We start from the raw sequence: 22,790 nt of genomic DNA, 5'->3' as shown, positions 1-22,790 counted from the left end.
CCAAGTCCTCTCCTATTCTCTGATTTTTTGTCTCATGTCTGCTGTGGATGCTGTCTCTCTTGAGGATGCTCTTCGCTTTCCAATTAATTTCTTACTCCTATTGCCCCATTGGTACTGAGTCAATTGGCCTATCTTGACTCTTAATTCTTCTATCTACTGCTGAAGTCTTCTTTCCCAAGCTGGTGGTTCCTTCTGTTTTTGTTTCTTCTACTGCTGGTCTCTCGCTTCTCTTCCATTAATCCTCCTGGCTGCTACTGCAGCACAATACACGGCTATGTGGATGGCCACCAGTGTTGCACCATTGCTGTTGAGGTAATGCGGTATTATGTGCCAATTTAGGTGGTCTGTGACTCTCCACAAGGTTCTATTTGGCCTCTGTTTTGGTATCACATCAGTCTTTGTGGGGTCCATTCCTTCGAATTCTGTTAGGGCTTTCTTCCATTCATCCTCTATTCTGGATATCATGACCTCGTCTGTTTCCACTTCAGCTGCTGTGGGTTGTATTTCTTCTTTCTCTTCCTCCTCTGGTTCAGTGGTGGTATGTTCTTCCTCCTCTGGTTCCATATTCTTTATCCTTTGTAGTTGATCGCTCACGTCCTGCCTGATTTTTTTCCAAGATTGCAGGAGCTATCAGGTTCTTCGTGATGATGGTCCTTCTTGGTCCACTATTCACTGTTCAGTGACCTGAAAATTCAGGCATCGTTCCAGCCACTTGGTATGTAATCTCGCCCTGTAAGTTGTCATGTCGGTCTCCAGCTTCATTATTTTGTAGTATGTTTGCATGATGTATGTATTCATTTCGATGCTCCACTTCATATGTTGGCGTTTTCTCCTTTCCTGGGTGGTGACTAGTGCAGTTGCGCAGGAGGCACTTCCAGTTGGTGGGGCTGGATAGTCTTGTTCTTCTCTTGTGGTAGCCATATGGGGGACAGTGCCACTCGCTCCACTGTCTTCCTCGGGAAACCGCCTCTGATTTTTCGAACCGACCCCTCTGCCTAAGAGCCTGAACACGAGTGACTTTATCCTGCGCCACACTTGATACAGCATGATTAATATTTCTCTGCAACATCATCCACTATTGGAGGTGGACCTATTTAGCTTCAGCTTATGTCCAGTGGTAGTTCTCATGAGTGACGCTAGATGGCACTACAATCTGTCTTAGCCGCCACTCCGACCTTGAGGTGGGTAGGTCCCTTGGAGCAACTTTAACGATGTTTATTTATTTAATTAGTTTTTTATTACTATTAATTTATTTATTATTATTATTCTAATTTATTACTATTATTATGCCGGTCTCCCAGTGTGATGGAGCCGCATTCGAACACGGGTCCATCAGGCTGGTAGTCCAGTGTCGTAACTACTGGGCCATCATGCCCCTTATTATTATTATTATTAGCCATATAGTGCAAAGAAGCCTGAGGCCTATGCTGCACCAGCCAAAAATATATATATATTTCCCTATTACCCTGAGAGAGAAGTAGAAAGGAATCACCAAGAAAGAGTATGGTAATGTATGCTTTTTCCACTGAGAAGATTGACTTTATAAATGAGTACATACCTTTCCATTTTTGCATCACAATTTACCATAAAGAATTTTTAATTTTAATAACAAGTGGAGTGAGGTGGTTTCCTTATGTTACCCAGGTCTCTGCAACAGCAGTAAAGTTGTAATCTGACAAAGGATAATAATTGACATGTTGTCGGAATTTTTGTCCTAGAACCAGAAGTTCTAGGGGGAGGATTAATTGCCTTGAAACCCACACAATTAATTCATTTGTCCTAGAACTTTTAACAGTCTGAGAGAGGGGAGAAAATGAATTGCCTAAAAACTTAGTCTATAAATTCTGATTATATAAATTCTATAAATTCTGATTAAAACTTTCAGTCCTCTTTTGGCTAAAGCAGAGGTTACTAATCTTTTATAGCAAGCACTCCTCCTTAAATTATTTCATAAATTTAATGCCCCTTCCTCTTTCAAAACAAGTGCAAAATAAATAGATTTGCAAAAAGTTAAGGCAAGTGCAGAGAAGAGCAATGTGATTAGTCATGGGAACGAAAACATGCTCTCACCAGGGAAGAGCTTCAATTCTCAGTTCTGCAAATTGCAGTGTCTGGAGATTAAGAGATTAGAGATCTGTGAAAAAATCTGATTGAGGAGTTAAATCTGAATGCATTATATATTCAGAGCTTTAAACAAGAAGGAAGGATTCTATATCCTTCCTCTTGTTCAGACTACGCATATGAACGGGCATAAATTCAAACTGAGGAAGAATGATTGCAGGATAGATGTGCATAAATTTGTCTTCAGCCAGTGGTAGTTGATTGTTGGAATAAACTTCCATCTGCTGTAGTGGAGGTGGATAGTTTGAATAAATTCAGGGAAGAACTTGACAAAGGCAATATGGGAATTTTTTGAATGGTGTGTATCATCTTGCTTTCTTGCACCTTTTGCCACTGCTAATACTAAATTGAGCTATAAATATTCTTCTTGCTTTCTTGCACCTTTTGCCACTGCTAATACTAAATTGAGCTATAAATATACATACTTTTATAAATTAATACATACTTCAATACATTTAGTCTCAAATGAAATGAATGGAATAAATGACATAAAATTGATCAAAGGATGAAAAAAAATGAATATTTGAAAAATATTTGAATAAAATAAAAAAATGAACAATCTTACACACCATGAAACATAAACCTAGGTAACAAAATAAAACCTTGTATATATTTAGCTATTTCTTATATAGTATACTGAATTCAATCATATCATTGATTCTTCTCTAGTGTCAATATTTTGGCAGCAATTGAAGATTTTGTCTTTTTTTTTTTTTTTGATATTTTGCAACACTGCACATTTATATGTACAGTGAAATCTCTCTAAAGGGGACATCACTGGGTAAGAAGAAAGTATCCCACATATCTCTAGTGTAGTTTCAATATATGTCCCCTTTGAAAACGTCAGTGTAGCCAGTTTCCAATTATTCAGAAAAATTTAATTCACTGTAACCAGTTGCACAGAGCTTTTTATTAAATATCGCTGTACATATTTGTGTTTTGATTCATTAACTTTTAGTAAATAACACAATTAATTTTTAGTGAGAAATTAATATAAATTACTTCGTTTAGAATATTTATTTTTGACAATTTTATATTCATTATGGATAATTAGATCAATCACTGGTTTTTTTTTTTTTTTATTGTTTATGCTCAAGAAATTCTTTTAATAAAATAAGTCATAATCCCTCCCTTTTTTAAATTTACGTATACAATCCTGTTGCAAACAGCAAGAAATTGCTTTCTCCTATAAATTAACACATAATGGAATGCACAAGAAAATTTTAACCAGTATCCCAAGAGGAAAACCTGCACACATGAACAAACATAAGAAAACCTTTATATGTAGCTATTAAACAATCTGGTTTCTACATCTGATCCTTGGTTTGCGATGGTTGTACTAACCACAAAAACAAAGAGATCCAAATGTACATTTTTAAGGAAATTTTTTTAATTAACCCAAGAACAGTTTCTACTTTTTTAATTTATGATTTTTTGAACTCATTTATTATCAAGGATTAATATTCTATTCTGTAAAAAAATTAAACAATAGTAATAAATCTGATACAGTATTATTGCATATTTATACTTTGCTTTCATTTCTGGACAAACCATTGATCAGCATACCTGAAGTCACAAGAGAACACAAAGAAATGAAGATAAATGGAATCTTTTTGAAAATATATTACATATCATAATAAATAACTATAAAATGCAACATATCATAATAAATAAATAGAATATGCATACATTAATTTCATAAAGACAAGATATCAATATTAATTACCTAAGCAACTTTTCTATAAGTTTTGGTTTAACACATCCCACCCATTCTCCATGTCCAAGACAACCTTTAGAACCATCACCACATGTCATCACAATGCCATTATCACTTGAAAACACACTAAAACCCTCTCCTGCACAAATCCTATAGAAGAAATGGGAGGGATGATATTAAATACGTTATATGCATATTCCTTTTAAAATAACTTAAATATTTATATTGTAAATTCCACATTCTTTTTATAAAATTACTTAAAACAACTTTGGAAAAATGGTGAGAGGGGATATCTTCTTATTTATAATTCATATTTATAGCTATACTAACCATAAGTACAACTACACATAAATGTAACCAGAGTATCTTTGAGATACTCATTAATAAAAATAATGAGTACTGTATCTCAAATAAGCAGATCTCAACTTATTTTGTTGAACTGAAACAAGCTGAGTTCAAACAAAACTCAGAATATCTAGATGAAATTATTTATTTATTTATTTAAATTATTTAAATTTTAATTCAATAATGAACAGACATAAGCCAATTTCTAAAAAAGTAAGGGAGGAAACAAAAAGAAAAAAATCTAAAAAATTATTCAAATGGTAATAATTATAAATTCTTTTAAATAAGTTGCACCGGCGCATCTATTAGTTTCATTCCATCCTCTGAACATGTATTAGCAAAAAGTTTTCATCCAACTTCAGGAGGAAGAAATATGCCATCACATAATTTTAATAATTTTAAAGCATTTTAGTATTAGGCACGATGTTTTCCGATGCCGATAGTTGTGTCGTGATTGGTAGTTTTGGGATCTGGTTGGGGTCTCGGCGTTGATCCCGGACTGTTAATTTGCGTTCACTCTAGCAGTATGGAACACATTAAGACATAGTTTAATATTCTTTTTAATCATTTTTATGTGTTGGACCTGGAGAGTTGGATAAGAAGCTTTCCTATTAAAAGAAATCAAGGTAATACCTGTTTAATTATGAAATTAATAATTAATATAATATAGGAGACACTGAGCACTTAATAGCTCTTATTACTCTAAATAATAAAAAAAAAAGATGCAAAAATGAATTCCAGAGAAAACACAGCCAATGAAATCCATAACAAATGTGATATAAGAATCACAAACATCCAGTAATATATTAGCTACACAAAAAATTAGATGAAAAAAAATCTGCGTGTATGCAACACAAGACTTAACAATACTGTTAACACAAGTTAACAAGATTACTAGATAACAACTGGCAACATACCCAGTATTATATATTAGTGTACTGGCATACAAGAATCAAATCAATTCAAACAAGGTTCTGTGTAAGTTGTGTAGATGAAGAATAGAGAAATCAAGTGATATATTTATGGACAATAACTGCACAGGATATAAATGGCAGTATGAGTGTAGGATAATGGCCAGAATAATCTGAGCAATCCTTAATCAGCAGAATAGTAGAAAAAAAATACATTAATTAGAATGATAATATAAGAATGTGGCATAGTATGCTAAGAAGTTTGACAATCTAAGAAACTTTTGCTAGATAGTAAGGAGAGTAAGTAGCATTGGGAGGGCAACAAGTCCAAATTATGCCAGGTGGGAAGGAACAGCAGTGTAGCACACGCTTCTTGATTATACCGGGGTTCAAGCCCGTCACCACCAAATACGGAGGACGCAGAAAGGTCAGGGAATGACCACCGCATATCCCGGAGCAATATGGCCTTAGTTGCTAATGCTCCTAAAAACCAAAATAACAATAACAACAAGTCCAAATTATAAACAAATCGCCTGTACCAAGCCTTCCTTGCAAAGGACAAACTGCACCTATATAGATCAAGTTCCAAACAGTTGGCAGATTAAACCATCCTAATAGAAAAAGCATGTTAACCTTTTCTGAAGAAGTCTAGAATAAAATCCTTGATTTGTTCAATTTCTGTTAACCTTTTCAATGGCTAAACTATTGTTTAAAATCTTCTGATCCAAATATATGCTCAGATCACCTCCCAGATGGAATTATTCTTATGGAGAAGAAATTCTCCATTCCTCATTCAACTACCTTATACTCTCAACCTTATTCTCAGTGGCAGCTCGTGACTCTGATGTATGGGGGTGCTGCTTCTTAAAGTTACATTAAATTGCCTTGGTTATAAGACATGTAGACATAGAAAGTAATAATAATAATAAGCAAGTTAAAAATACTACAAAATATTAACCGGACACTTACCATTAACAGACTTGTGTAATCTCGAAATTTTATTTAAAAATAAAATCCATTCTTCGGTTTTTATTTGTTGGAAATAGATTAATAACTTTTTCATTCAAGTTTGGTGCACTGTTCAATCAGCACTGCTCGCTCCACAGTTCCTTTGACTCATTTTATCACTTCTAACAAATGCATATTGGCAACCTGCCAACTAAGCATTGACTCAACCACTGGGGCCAAAATGTGGAACTGTGTAGCACACAGTTCCACCTACGGTTAAACTTCAAAGTTGAAAACGATTTCATGTTTTTATTCATTTATTATTGAAATAATTATTGGAAATAGAGGATGAGTATACTATATGCAGGACCTGTTAATAAAAATATTCATTGCATTGCATTGTTCTTCACAAAATTTCATATAACTCCGTTGACTGTATATTTAGATTTAAAAAGCTGGGGATGCTGCTGTTGTGCAATGCCTACAAACGAGCCGCCCCTGCTTATTCTAAACCAAGGTTTAGAATTACACAATATTACACAACTTGTAATATTATTAGTACCTGCAAATGATGCAAGGAATCTTCTATGGTATCAGCAAAAAACAGAACAACAACACTATCCACCTCATTTGTCCATCCCATGCAATAACACCTCTAATTCTTTGAATTTATTCAAGCTACCCACTTGAACAGCACAAGTTGGTAGTTTGCTCCAATACTCACTCTCCTGCAGCTATCCTTTCTCAATTTTAAGTTCATATCCCCCTTGAGATGAGAAAGAGTTAGAATACCATTATCCAGTTTACTCAATCCATTTAAAGCTTTAAATACTTCAATCAGATCTCCTTGCAAGTGCCTAGTTTCCAAGAAATGTAATTTGCAGAAGAGGCATATTTTGTGGTAAGAGTATCCCTTTGTGTTCTTTAGCTAATTTGGTTGTTCTTCTCTGAACCTATCCCAAGAGATCCATATCATTTTAAAATGAGGCTTACAGACTGCATGCAGTACTCAAGATATGGCCTAACCAATGCCTTATATAATGATATAATTACCTCATTGTTGGCAAAGTACCTGTATATAATTGACATTCCATGAGCTGTTCTGGGATCTACACTGTTCAGACAACTATATGTCAGACTCTACAATTACCCCTAGATCTCTTTCACTCTTCACCACCTTGAGTGTAGTACACTAATTGATATGACTCAAATTTAATAGCAATGCTTAATTTATCGGTACTCACCTTAGTGTGATCTGCAATTGATGCTTTGGATAGGGAATTAAATAAATTGAGGTTGGGGTAATGAGTTGAAAATCGGAATTAAAATATGCTTAAGGAAGTAGGAGTGCACAACTTTGTCCTTGGTTGTCATTAATGAAATAGTTGATAAATTAATTAAGGGAGGAATTTAAACTGGGTAGGCCAAAAGTCATAACGAGTTGACTTTCGTTTGTTAACGTCTTCAGTTGGCAATGATAAAGTAGGGAGAGAACACGTATATTTAAAAGAGTTCTAAGTTCCCGTAATGCTCTTTGAAACATGTGGGAATCTCAGGTGCATGAGATTCCAGACCAGGGAAAGATTGTAGGGTAGTTTTGCGTTTATGGCGTTGAGATTGGAGTGACGGCGAAACCATTCGAAACCATAAGTAATATTTGATGGGTGCTCTCAAAATATTCCAAAATGAGCATTTGCAACTTTTATACGACAGTTTGGTAAACACAACAATTATGGCTGAAATGTTATCATAAGCTCTCAGTTTGCTTCAGTTTATCATTTTAAATGGAAAATTAAATGAAAAGTTCACCAGGGACAAACTAATATTTAGTTAAACAGCCTCTGGCCCTGATGACAGCAGCACACCGTCGAGGCATTGACAAGATCAATTTCTGAAGATAATCAACTGATAGTTTGTGGTTCCAAACATGAATTATGGCTTCCTGAAGTTCACAAAGGGTCTTTGGTTTCTTTCTGGCAACTGCAGATTCCACATGATGCCAACAGTCCTCTATAGGATTCAGGTTTCCTGGAAAGCTAAGAGTTGTAATGGACATTTTTCCAACCATTTTTTCACCTGTAACAAATGTAAACACATTACTGTTAAACCTCTAACGCAGAAATGAAGCTAAAGTAGAAGAGCCAACTTACACTTTTCGCCCAATCACAAGGAGTAGAGTCGTCCTAAAAGATGCAGTTACTTGGCAGGTTGAAATGGTCTCAAATGGTTGGCAGCAATTTGCCTTCCAATACAGCGAGGTATCCATTGGCATTTACAGAACCTTTTATAAACTGCAGGTGACCTACTCCGCGATACGAAATGCACCCCCATATCATTTGGCTGGTAGGGAATTTCACTGGACACCATACAGTCTGGATGGTATTCTTCACCATGTCTATGGCAAATCGTTTGTCTCCCATCAGGGATATGCAGGTTGAATTTCTTCTCATCCGAGAAAGTAACTGACTTCCTCTGCTCAGGGGTCCGTTTGACATGCTCCTTACACCAAATTAATTGGGCCTTTTTAATTTTTTGTGTGAGGAGGGAAGCTTCTTCTTAGGACAACGGGCTACAAGTCCATTTTTGAAGAGGCGTCTTCTGACTGTTACTGCACTTGCTACCACTCCTGTATGTTCTTCCCATTCTATTTTCAGCTCGGATGAAGAAGCTTTACAGTTTTTAAGGCATAAGCGCTTCAAAATGTGGTCCTGTTTTTCGGTAGACTCGTTTGCATCTGGTTCCTTTTTCCCTATCAGCAGAACCAGTATTCTTGAGTTTGGAAAGAAATCTACTCACTGTCTCTATAAGCAATATGACGGGAAGACCATCCTTCCTCATGTAAAGCAACACTAGCACTCTTTCTTCGTGGCATCAACTGCACGTAACTCGCCATCCTGACACAAGCAGGGAATGACTTCAACTCTTGCAGAGTGTACTTATGTAGCTGAAAGTAACATCTGATGCAATATTACGTCATCACCTACTCATGTCAATCTTATCTGATGCAATCTGTAAGAAATATTGCCATATACGTACACAATTCGGACAACAATTACAATTTTAAGGGGTAATGCACTTTCTTTGAACATGGCCATTAATCTTCATAGACTAATGTGATGAGTGGGGTTCCACAGGGGTTGGTATTAGACCTCTTACTGGTTTTAATATTTATTAATGGTATCAATATTTCAAGTTTACTGTGTTTCAGGTTTATTGTACAAGTTTGCTGATGATTACAAAGGTGTGCACAGTGGTTAAGGACTGTAAACAGGATGTGCTAGTTCAAGAGGATCTAAATAAATTATAGAGTTGTGCTGGAAAATGTCAACAGAGGTTTAGCATTGATAATGCAGGTAGCAATTGTTGCACAATAACATTCCATTTTGGTGGTACCAAACTCAAGGTAGTGGAGTATGAAAAAGATCTTGGGTTGTACAGTCGAGCATGCAATTCTCTGAGCTGCAAACAAGCTGCTAGAACAGCCCAGTGTAAAACAGGTCAGTGATACACCATTAACACTTGCTTTTCCAGCAGGTACAAAGAAGTGATTATCCCATTGTATAAGGCAGTGTTTGGCCACATCATAAACCTAATTTAAGGAAGGACATAGATCTGTTAGAAGGAGTACAGAGAAGAGCAATATGATTTGGCAGCAGGGGAAACAAAAAGATAATTTCAGTGTCTTTAATTCTACCCAGACACGATAGGAGAGAGTACATGATGACAGCCTTGTCAATTAAGTTGGCCCTGAGAGAGCTGTGTAAAGCTCAATAGATAGAATATTTCTCTGCATGGTCTGGCTTGTTAACCAGAGAGATTGTTTTTGCAGGGATGGAATACACTTAAATAGGGCATGAGAATATTTGTTGATGCTATCAAGGCAGTTTTAGGTGGGTCAGAAAACTGCTAGACTGGGACATGCACATACACACTACACTACACTATACTAATGAAATATTGGTTAAGCCATCAAATGCAGATATAGTATGGATATTAGAAACATGGTCCTTCCTATATACATTGTGAATACAATGCAGAAGGTGGCGGGGAGAAAAGTAATGTCTTGATTAAAAAGTGCATGGAATATAAGGCTGCGCACCCAAGTGATGTGGGAGGTCACTGCAATCTTGAGCCAATCAGTTTGGTGTGATATTAACACTGGGTTAACAAACTGAGAGTAGGCCTAATGACTGTGATGAATATAATGAACAACTATACAGACGTATAGAGTGGGATAGTAAAATCAGAATGTCTTATAATGTGGCAGATAACTTTTCTGATATTAACTAGAAATTGTGGTCTGGTCACACACACTGCAGCAGAAATTTTCTGGATTTATTGGTTCACTGTTTTTTACAGCAGCATGTTAGAGAGGTAATGAAAGAAAGCAATACTCTTGATCTGATTAGCAACAGTGACTCATTATGCATTAAGAATATCCAGATAAAGGAACCACTAGGTGGCACTGATCATAAGATATTGATGTGTGATATTCTTAAACATATAACAACTCAGGGATAAGGGAAGGGGATTTTGCTTTTGTAAAAGATGACTACAGTGGTCTTAGCTTTTAAAATCTATTCAGTGGCATCAACTGATGATGTTACCATCTGCAAATTCTGAATGGAAGGCATTTAGGGAAGTAATCATAGAAGCTAATAAGCTTTTTATACCAAGTAAGATATATAGTTCAAGGTTCAACCTAAATGGATGACATGAACTGATAAAGCTAGGCAGAGAAAGAAAAATATGTGGGATGATTATAAATTAATAAAGGATATGGAATCCTATAGCAAGTACAAATTAGCCTAAAATCAGGTCAACAAGGGGATTAGGCAAAGTAGGGCAGATTATGAGTGATCCTGGCTAAGAATGCATAGAAAAGATGCAGAAATTCTTTTCTTATGTTAAGACTAGAAGGAAGGGGATGAATAACATTGGCCTACTGGATATAATTATTGATGATCCTATTCAGGTTTCTGACAAACTAAACGAATGGATATTTTTCATGTCCATTCATGTGGGAAGAAGTTTTTAAGGATGAGAACACCAAAAGTACATCAAGTTATAAATGGAAGCCAAATTATTTTGTTATAACTGAGGAGAAAGTGGAAGAGAAATTGCAGAAGCTAAAGGTAAATAAGGCATGTGTGGCTGATAGAATCTATTTGGTTCTATTAAGAGAAGATGCAAAAGAGGTAAGCAAACCTTTGGCTGTAATTATGAGAGTATACTTGGATTGAGGGAAGATTCCTTTAGATATATACAAAGGGGAGTATGAAAGCAGAGTGTGAGCAATTATAGAAGCTTGACTTCTCTTCCAGGGAAATTACTGGAGTTACAGGTTAAAGAAGTATTGCAGGATTATCTTAACAGAAATAGAATTATATGGAAATCACAGCATGGAATTTTTAAGGGAAGGGATTCTTCTTGATAAATCTGATTAGCTACTTTGATGCAGTATGAAAGGAACTACATGCAAATAATAATTTTGACATCATATATTTAGATTTCAGAAAATATTTTGACACTGTTCTGCATGAAAGGCTGCTGTAAAAATTGGAGCAATGTGGCATTGGGACAAGTTACTACTATGGATAAAGGGATGTACAGAAGACAGAATGTGGGTATGAAAGGGCATTGCTTTTCTTGGACTAATGTTATTCTTGGAGTCTCTCAGGGTTCAGTACTGAGTCCTTACTGCTTTCAATATTTACTAACAATATTGATATAGGCATATCAAGCTTACTGTCTAAGTTTGATGACTTTACAAAAGTTGGCAGAGTGGTTGATGACAAGAATCAAGGTATGCTTTAGAAAAATTTGGCAGATGAGCTGAAAAGTAGCAAGTGAGGTCTAACATTGGTAAATGCAAGGCACTTCATTTATGAAATTTACTAAACCCAGAATAGCATATCAATTAGTCTATAAAATAATTATAGAAATTTCTTAAGGTGCCGAATTGATTTGACTCAAATTTAATAGTAATGCTTAATTTAGCAGTACTCACCTTAGTGTGATCTGCAATTGATGCTTTGGATAGAGAATTAAATAAATTGAGGTTGGGGTAAAGAGTTGAAAATCGGAATTAAAATAAGCTCAAGGAAGCAGGAGTGCACAACTTCATCCTTGGTTGTCATTAATGAAATAGTCAATAAATTAATTAAGGGAGGAATTTAAACTGGAATAAATTAATTAAGGGAGAAATGTAAACTCGGCCCACAACCCAATATAAATAAACAATAATTATCAGATATACAGAAAATATGAAATTTTTACAGCAGCCTTTCATGCAGAACAGTGTCAAAATATTTTCTGAAATCTAAATATATGATGTCAAAATTATTATTTGCATGTATTTCCTTTGATACTGCATCAAAGTAGCTAATCAGATTTATCAAGAAGGATCCCTTCCCTTAAAAATCCCATGCTGTGATTTCCACATAATTCTATTTCTGTTAAGATAATCCTGCAATACTTCTTTAACCATTAACTCCAGTAATTTCCCTGGAAGAGAAGTCAAGCTTCTATAATTGCTCACACTCTGCTTTCATACTCCCCTTTGTATATAAGAGACATATACACACCTCAAATCTAAAGGAATTTTCCCTCAATCCAAGTATACTCTCATAATTACAGCCAAAGGTTTGCTTACCTCTTTTACATCTTCTCTTAATATTAGTAAATTAATAAGAGGAGTATACCTCAATATAGTACGTGGAACACTTCCGTTACACACTATACTGAACAATCGCTCGGTTCTTTCCGCGTTCGCAACACAAATTAATGATCTAGTATACAACATTTCTTGCGGTGATTGCGACTCGTCTTACCAGGGTTCGACGCGGTTTTCTCTTAATATTCGTGTAAATCAGCACGAAGCCTCAGTTCGTGCTTCTCGTTCAGCAGCGTCAGAATTAGCCTTTCATGCCATTAACGAAAAACATACTTTTTTATTTAACGAGGCCAAAATACTTAACGTTCAACGTAATTATACGCGACTATTAATTGCAGAAACCGTTGAAATTAAATTACACGAGAATTCTGTTAATGTTCGGCGGCCATATTTGATCTCCGATGCGTGGACCTTTACGCGCATGCGCGAAGACATATAATCACTATTTAAGGTGCAGGTTTAGCCTGATTCGGTAATTTTCATTCCTGTGATCACGACAGTCGGTCGAAAAGCATTGTCAGCTTCAGGAAGGAAAATCGTTTTGAATATTTTCGTTAGATTCTTTTAATTGCGTTAATTTGAATTTTAATTGTTTTGAATTGATTTTGAATTGTGTTAAATTGATTATTTTATTATTTATATTTTACTTTAATTATATTTATATTTTACTTTAATGTACCGGTAAGTTGTCGATTTTTTCGTTTTTTCCCGTTTTAATTTCTGGAGGGTATCATACGGAAGTGTTCCACGTACTATATTGAGGTATACTCCTCTTATTAATTTACTAATATTATTATCAACGTAGAACATATTGAGTATTACAGCTCTGATTCATACTATCAAATTAATTTTCAAACTCTTATTGACTATTTCATTCACTTCCTGTCTCTCCAGTAGTATACAATCGATACACACAATTATGGGAGATTTTTTGAATCGCTTGGTACAAAATTACATTAAATCTACACTAAGGTACTCGGGCCCAAAGTTACCATATTTCTTTCCTAAAATATTGCCTTCAAAACAACATCGTTCCGAAGTTTGCCAGGGTGAATTTAAATCAAAAAATTTCAGGCATAAAACAACTATCACTGGCGACATCACGTAATATTGTTAAGCTTGCCTTAAAATCTCGATATTCGGATAAACAAAAATACCTTTCCCAGGTTAGGAAGCTTCGCGATAAATTAAAAAATTATCTACATCCGAACGATTGGTCTGTATTGAAGACCTCCATAGATTTGCGACGGGAAGCACAAGCCTCAGAAATAAAAAACAGACACGTTAATAAGTTGCAAACATTATCGAATAGTTCAAGACACGTTCATGCGAATTCTAACACATTGTCGCGAGCTTGCGACCAAGTTCACACGAGTTGGGTGACATCCCCCCCACAGACACATAACGCACTACCACAGAATATGTCGGCTAGTTCATGAACACCCCCTCACCCAGTATCCAACGAACCAACATATCAACAGGTTACAAATCTTTCCTCGTGTACACTATCGCAGGACCAGATTTCACTTTTATCCAAAGGATTAAATTATAATTTACCACCTCGAAAGCTGCCAAAAAAACAATGCGTAATTGATATTGAATTTGGACTTCATAGTGTTCCACAAAAAGATGTATTTATTCAACAAGTTAACCAAGTAGTAAATAACATAAAAGAAACGCGACTTCCTAAATTGAATACACATGACAGTTCAGCTTTACGAGAACTTCGAGAAAATAAGGACATTATTATACAGAGGGCAGATAAAGGAGATACAGTGGTAATACTAGATAAACATGATTATATTAATAAGTTAGATTCAGTTGTGTCTGATACCTCCACTTATCGTGAAGTGGACCCGGCACTGTTTACCAATTTGGTAAATCAATACAATAAAACGTTAACCACATATCGAAAAAACGACTACATTACTATGGTTCAGTTGAAGGAATTGAAGGCCAGAACATACAATATTCCTGCACTTTTTGGTCAGGTAAAATTACACAAGCCTGGATTTCCGATTCGACCTATTGTTTCCTACAGGAACTCGGCATTTTCAGCCTTAGCCACACATGTATATAATATTATAAAACCTTTTAGACAAGTTATACAATTTGGGATTAAGAATTACGATACATTATTTAATAATCTTAAAGACTGTAGACTCGGCGACAATGACAATTTATTCTCATTAGATGTTACCTCATTATATACGAATGTAAACGTTGAATACACATTAGATATTATTTGGGATATGTTAAATAAAAACTCGACACCGATTAATTATACGAAGCTGCCCATTAAGGAAATTTTTCACTTAATTAAACTATTAGCTGAGGCTAACTACATCACCTTTCGAGACAAGGTGTACAAACAAATTTTTGGATTACCAATGGGTTTGAGCCTGAGTGGCTTAATGTCAGAGATCTATCTCTCAACGATTGAACAGATACATTTGACACCTTTTCGTCCCCGTATCACATACTATGGGAGGTATTTAGACAATGTTCTAGTTATTACTGATAGTAGTACTATCCAAGACATTTTACATTTGTTTAATAACATTCATTCTAGACTCAAATTTACATTGGAAAGGGAAGATACAGATACTAAGTCATTAAACTTTCTAAATTTCACGCTTACCCGTGACTCGAACAAAATACAATTTAGCATCTATCGAAAACCCACAAACACCGGTATGCTTCTTCATTATAATAGCTACCACCCGTTCACCTACAAAAGATCGATTATCTTTAATCAATTTCTAAATGCTTATAAATATTCAACGACGGATTCTGCTTTGGACTCAGAAATACAAATATTAACTAGCAGATTCTTGAACAGGGGTTATCCCATTAACACAATAAATCGAATTAGGGTACAAGCTAAGGATAGGATAAAAAATACTACACCAATCAACAATAGTAATATCAAAAAATACTTTATTTCTGTCCGATTTGTTGAACAGTGGCACAAACAACTTAACAGATTCTTTAAAGATACCGAATTTAAAATTATAGCTAGGCCTATACGGAAGTTACACACTATACTGAACAATCGCTCGGTTCTTTCCACGTTCGCAACACAAATTAATGATCTAGTATACAACATTTCTTGCGGTGATTGCAACTCGTCTTACCAGGGTTCGACGCGGTTTTCTCTTAATATTCGTGTAAATCAACACGAAGCCTCAGTTCGTGCTTCTCGTTCAGCAGCGTCAGAATTAGCCTTTCATGCCATTAACGAAAAACATACTTTTTTATTTAACGAGGCCAAAATACTTAACGTTCAACGTAATTATACGCGACTATTAATTGCAGAAACCGTTGAAATTAAATTACACGAGAATTCTGTTAATGTTCGGCGGCCATATTTGATCTCCGATGCGTGGACCTTTACGCGCATGCGCGAAGACATATAATCACTATTTAAGGTGCAGGTTTAGCCTGATTCGGTAATTTTCATTCCTGTGATCACGACAGTCGGTCGAAAAGCATTGTCAGCTTCAGGAAGGAAAATCGTTTTGAATATTTTCGTTAGATTCTTTTAATTGCGTTAATTTGAATTTTAATTGTTTTGAATTGATTTTGAATTGTGTTAAATTGATTATTTAATTATTTATATTTTACTTTAATTATATTTATATTTTACTTTAATGTACCGGTAAGTTGTCGATTTTTTCGTTTTTTCCCGTTTTAATTTCTGGAGGGTATCATACGGAAGTGTTCCACGTACTATATTGAGGTATACTCCTCTTATTAATTTACTAATATTATTATCAACGTAGAACATATTGAGTATTACAGCTCTGATTCATACTATCTTCTCTTAATAGAACCGAATAGATTCTATCAGCCACACATGCCTTATTTACCTTTAGCTTCTGCAATTTCTCTTATCATCATCTTTTAAGAGCACAAAAGGTGATATAGTTGTACACATTGGCACTAATGATATTAAGAGTAGGAGACCGGCGGAATTACTTAGCAAGTACAGGTCACTGTTGAACAAAAGCCGAGAATTAGGGTTGAATTTGAAAGTGTCTACAATTCTGCCCAGACACGATAGAAGGGAGTATATGATGAGAGCCTTGTCGATCAATTCGGCCCTGGAAAGATTGTGCAAGGCTCAAGGGGTAGAATTTTTTTCAGCCTGGACTGTACTTGTTAACAGGAGAGACTGCTTCTATAGGGATGGGATACACCTAAATAGAAAGGGTGCAAGAATATTTCCTGATTCTATCGAGACAGTGTTAGGTGGGTCGGAAAACTGCTAGATTGGGGGGATACAAGGACTAATAGATTAACAGTAGCCACTGGCAGAGGTGAAAGTGATTCTTGCACTGCTTCTATTGGAATGAGCCGCAGCCTGGAAAATAAGATGCAGGATATTTCAGAGACTGCTGGGAATCATTGGGGTACAAGTAAACACATGGGTTGTATTAGGGTAGCTAAGAATAGGAACAGGTGCATGTATACTTGCGTGTACACAAATGCTAGGAGTTTAGTAAATAAATTTGATGGCTTTCAGGTATTGCTCAAAACATCAAAGGCAGATATTGTTGGGATTTCAGAGACGTGTGTCACACGATATAAGGAATGCAGAACTGGAATTTGGGGAGTACAATGTCTACAGAAGGGATAGACAGGATAGGAAGGGAGGAGGGGTTATGCTATTAGTTAAGAAATACATAAAATCCAAGGAAGTGAAGCCAGTCGACATTGTTGGACAGAGCAGTGTTGAGTCAGTTTGGTGTGACATAAGCATTGGGAGATCAAAATTGAGAGTAGGAGTGTGCTATAGGCCTAATGATTCTGATGAATATAATAAGAAATTGTACAGGGAAATAGAGTGGGCCAGTAAATCAGAGAGTCTTATAATGGGGGATTTTAATTTCCCAGATATTGACTGGAATTTGGGGGCTGGTCATACACACACTAGCAAGGCTTTTGTGGATTTATTGGATGATTGTTTTCTACATCAGCATGTTCGGGAGGCAATAGAGGGAGTAATACACTTGATTTGATTATCAGTAGTGATTCTTCATGCATTAAGAATCTGCAGGTAAATGAACCACTAGGTGGCAGTGATCACAGTGTGCTGAAGTGGGATTTACTCAAAGAGGTAACTACCATTAGGGGTAAAGGGAAGGGTTATTGCTTTCATAAAGGTGACTACGATGGACTGAGACAGTATTTAAATTCTATACAGTGGGACCAACTGATGATGTTAGCAACAGCAAATTCAAAATGGGAAGCATTCAAAGAACTTATCTTGGAAGCTACTAAGCTTTACATACCAACTAAGAAATATTGTTCAAGGTTTAGGCCTAAGTGGATGTCAGATGAACTAATGAGACATATGGCAGAGAACAAAAATGCATGGGATACATACAAATTAACACGTGACACAAAAGCCTATGATAGATACAAGTTGATCTGTAACCAAGTTACAAAGGTTGTTAGGCAGGTGAAGGCAGATTACGAGAAATCTTTGGCAAGGGATGCAAAGAAAAACAGCAAAGAGTTCTTTACTTATGTAAACTCTAGAAAGAAGGGGATGAATCAGATTGGTCCACTTGATATCGATGGGTCAACTGTTGATGATCCTGCTCAGGTAGTTAACAAACTAAATGAATATTTTGCATCGACATTCACACATGAGGAGTTATTCAGCGAGGGGAATGCCAGAGGTGTATTCAACTCTGGCAGTAAGCTAGAGAATCTTGTAATAACTGAGAGTAAAGTGGAGGAGAAATTGTTGAAGATAAATACAAGAAAGGCACCTGGGGTGGATGGGATCTATCCAGTTATATTAAAGGAGGCAGCAAAGGAAGTAAGCAAACCCTTAGCCATAATTATGAGAGCTTCCTTGGACTCAGGGGAAGTACCCATGGACTGGAGATTTACAAATGTGGCCCCAATTCACACAGGAGGATCAAAGGGCGACACAAGTAATTATAGACCTGTTAGTTTAACTTCTGTTCCCGGAAAATTAATGGAGGCACTGGTTAAAGAAGCACTGCAGGACCATCTAGACAAGACTTCAGTTATAGCTCAGACACAGTATGGTTTTGTTAAGGGGAAGTCTTGCCTGACCAATTTGATTGGATACTATGATGCAGTCACAAAAGAACTGGATGCAGGGAATAACTTTGATATTATATACTTGGATCTTAGAAAGGCTTTTGATACTGTTGCATATGGAAGACTGCTGCACAAATTGGAGAAGTGGCATTGGAGGCAAATTGCTGCTATGGATAAAGGGGTGGTTGAGGGGGGAGAAGACAGAGAGTGTAATCAATGGACTCTGCTAATCGTGGACTAATGTTTTTAGTGGAGCCCCTCGGGGTTCAGTATTGGGTCCATTATTGTTTTCTGTATTTATAAATGATATTGATGATGGTATATCAAGCTTAATGTCCAAGTTTGCAGACGATACGAAGGTTGGCAGGGTTGTCAAGGACACTACTGACACTATGCTACTGCAACAGGATCTGAAAAGGTTGAGCAGATGGGCTGAGAGGTGGCAAATGAAGTTTAACACTGACAAATGTAAAGTACTACATATGGGAAACAGCAACCCCAGAGCAACGTATCAACTCTGTGGTACTACACTGACAGTGGTAGAGAATGAAAGGGACCTGGGGGTGGTAGTGCAGGCATATATGAAGTTTTCTGAGCAGTGCAGACGGGCTGCAAGAGTAGCTGATGGTGTATTGTCGACTCTGCTCCTTGTAATTGGGTGAAAAGTGTAAGTTGGCACTTCTGTAGTTACTTTAGCTTCATTTCTGCATTAGAGGTTTGACAGTAATGTGTTTACATTTGTTACAGGTGAAAAAAATGGTTGGAAGAATGTCCATTATAACTCTTAGCTGGCCAGGAAACCTGAATCCTATAGAGGACTGTTGGCATCATGTGGAATCTGCAGTTGCCAGAAAGAAACCAAAGACCCTTCGTGAACTTCAGGAAGCCATAATTCATGTTTGGAACCACAAACTATCGGTTGATTATCTTCAGAAATTGATCTTGTCAATGCCTCGACTGCTGCTGTCATCAGGGCCAGAGGCTGTTTAACTAAATATTTAAACTTGAAATATCGATATCATTAATAAATATTAAAACCAGTAAGAGGTCTGATACCAACCCCTGTGGAACCCCACTCATCACATTAGTCTGCGAAGATTAATGGCCATATTCATTAGTTTGCATCTGGTGAACTTTTCATTTAGTTTTCCATTTAAAATGATAAACTGAAGCAAATTAAGAGCTTCTGATAACATTTCAGCCATAATTGTTGTGTTTACCAAAACAGTTGTATAAAGGTCGCAAATGCTCATTTTGGGATATTTTGAGAGCACCTGTCAAATATTACTTAGCTCTGCCTTAACTATTAATAAATATCTTTTTTTTTATATTTCTATTTGTGATGCTAGTCATTAATGTAACATACCATCGTGAAAAAGGGTTAGAAATGTGAAATTCCTAGGTGATGCACTTTCTTTGAACACCAGTGTATAACTACTCTTTGCCTCCTACCAAATGAGCCATTCATTTATCCATAGTAGTGACTTTTGTCCCTAATGCTATATTACTTCAATTTATAAAATAATAATACATGTGGTACAGTGTGAAATGCTTTATTGAAATATAAGTATGTGGTGTTAAAGTTCTTATTTGCATCCAGTTCCTTTGTAAGGACCAATGTGATTCATTTGTTTTCCGTAAAGTGTTATCACAGGAAAAGAATGCCTTGCTACATTTTTCATTGCATTCTTAGACAAAGACTTCTTGTAATAAGCTTTAGCCTGCTTAACTCCTGAAATAACTTCTACACCCTAGTTTGTACTTATTGTAAGACTCTGTATACTCTGATAATTTATAACCATCCCATGCATTTTATATCTCTGTCACTAAGCTCATCAAATCATATAATATCCATTTTGGTCTAAATCTTGAACAATATCTCTTAGTTGGGATAAAATGCTTAGTGGCCACCATGATTACTTCTACGAACACTTCCCATTTGGCATTTATATTTTTTAACACTGGTTAGTCCCAAAAAGTGTTTAAAAAATGTCTGAGCTCATTACAATCACCTCTGCCAAGATCTTTGATACATGATTTATCACTGGTGATAATCAGAATAACATAAACATTTCTTTCTTTTGTTGCTTTTTTAAAATGTTTGTGTAGAAATAAGTCACCTGGCAGATCAAGAAATATATTGCTACTGAGTCAGCTACCAATTCATGAGTTACAGTTGATATTGAGGTTAAAATCCTCCACATTATAAGGGTCCAACTCTCACTTTTGTTTTACCAATATTCATGTCACGCCAGACGGACTCACTAGCAAACTGCATCTACTGAATGTATTGTTTTAGAGTCTGTGTGCTTCTTACCTAAAAAATCACTGTTTCCCCTTCCTGTCATATCTCCTTTCTGTCACATATTCAAATCTGACTCCCCATATCAGTGACACCATGTTTATTATAATGTCAGCATTTGATGACTCAACCAATACTTCAAATTCATCAAATTTATTTATTATTAGTGTAAAAGCAAGTAAATGTGTGCCTGTTTATGTTTTAGCAACTCTCACACAGCCAATTAAATTGCTATTCCCATTTTATTCATCATTAAATTGCTATTCATCAGTGGGGACCCCCACTGATCCCCCTTCTGATTTTAATGCTCCTGCATATCAAATTACATGCAATGCAAGAATTAATTTTGCCTCTGTTTGCAGCTACAGTTAAATTATTAGTCTGTGTATCCTCTCCAAACTATCAGTTTAATAACCCACCTAACACTGTGTTGATAACATCAGCAAATATTCTTTCTCCCCACCCTTTTAAACATATCTCATCAGTATAACTGGCCATGTTAAATAAATAATTCTACCCCATGAGCCTTGCACAATCTCCCCAAGGCCAAATTGATTGACAAGGCACACAACATAAACTGCTTCCCAGACACTTTCATATTTAGCCCTCATTCATGGCTTTTAATGAACATCAACTTATACTTTAAGAAAACTCTCAAAATGCCTATGCTAAAGATCATTAGTACTGACATATACTGTGACCTTAAAAGATGATTACTGTTCTATAATATCACTGCTGGGAACTGAAGACCATTTATTTCTTCATGTTGTCATATTTAATAAAGTGCTGGAGGGTTTGATCTTTTCCTCTTCACACTGATCAGGCATCTTGAAGGGAACCACTCTACATGTTTGTTGCCACCAAAGTGATGTAACAGGGCTTATCAACGAGGTATGCACGAGTGGATTTTAGGGAGGCAGGCCAACTGGATTTCTCTTAAATCTTCAAAAATAGAGAGAGAGAGAGAGAGAGATTGGAACCATCACTGTTTTAGAGTGAGCATCTCAAAACCCACAAAGTGACTGGGTGCCCCTAGGCCAGTGTAACACAGTAACACAGGTTACCCTAAAGCTAGCCCTAAGTGAGAGCCAGCAAATCTAGTACCTACTGCTGCCCAAACAGGGGTACCAGCAAAATAAATAAATAAATAGAAAAATAAATAAAATAATAATAAATAAATTAAATTAAAAATAAAAAAATAGAAAAAGAGAAAAAAGATAAAGATAGAAAAATAAAAAAATAAAAAGAGGAAAACATAAATAAAAAGAAAATAGAAAGAATAAAAGAATTAAAAAAATAGAAGGTGAGTGTAGCAGTGCATTTTGAAACAGTTTAGATTTAAAACAAGGATGCTGTAATGTAAATTTTAAGAAAGCAGGTGAAGTCAGTTTCTAGAGATATCAGCAGAAGTTGCAGGGGTTGAGTTGGTTCCTTGTTGTTGTTGAGATGATAACAGAATTGAGAAAATTTACTTTCTTTTATTGAAAACAGCAGAGGAGAATTGTTGTAGAGCTAAGAACAATAGAGAATTTTTAGTCTGTGCCACTTCATTTCCTTCAGAAAAATTGCTAACAAACAGCTTGTAGTTTATATCTGTCGTCGTGGTATAGGTTGCAGTGATACAGAATGTGCGTCCAGGTTTTCTCAGCACCACACAAGCAGAGATTGGTGTCAGACAAGCCAAAC

The 22,790-nt window shown here is 36.0% G+C and overlaps 1 protein-coding gene across 1 annotated transcript in view; it reads right to left on the bottom strand.

Annotated features, from left to right (window-relative positions):
• The window catches only part of LOC150075078 (uncharacterized), a 275,156-nt gene that overhangs the window by 194,692 nt on the left and 57,674 nt on the right, over window positions 1-22,790 (bottom strand). The window contains exon 5 of the mRNA XM_090389084.1: window positions 3,848-3,988. Coding sequence (XP_090245210.1) covers window positions 3,848-3,988 — 141 coding nt within the window. The remainder of the gene's footprint in view (window positions 1-3,847; window positions 3,989-22,790) is intronic.

This window comes from Mastigoproctus giganteus, chromosome 14 (genome assembly GCF_048544385.1).
Source record: "Mastigoproctus giganteus isolate SK-2022 chromosome 14, ASM4854438v1, whole genome shotgun sequence".
Lineage (NCBI taxonomy): Eukaryota > Metazoa > Arthropoda > Arachnida > Uropygi > Thelyphonidae > Mastigoproctus > Mastigoproctus giganteus.
The sequence above is the reverse complement of the archived record's forward strand: the minus strand, read 5'-3'. Positions and strand labels throughout refer to the sequence as shown.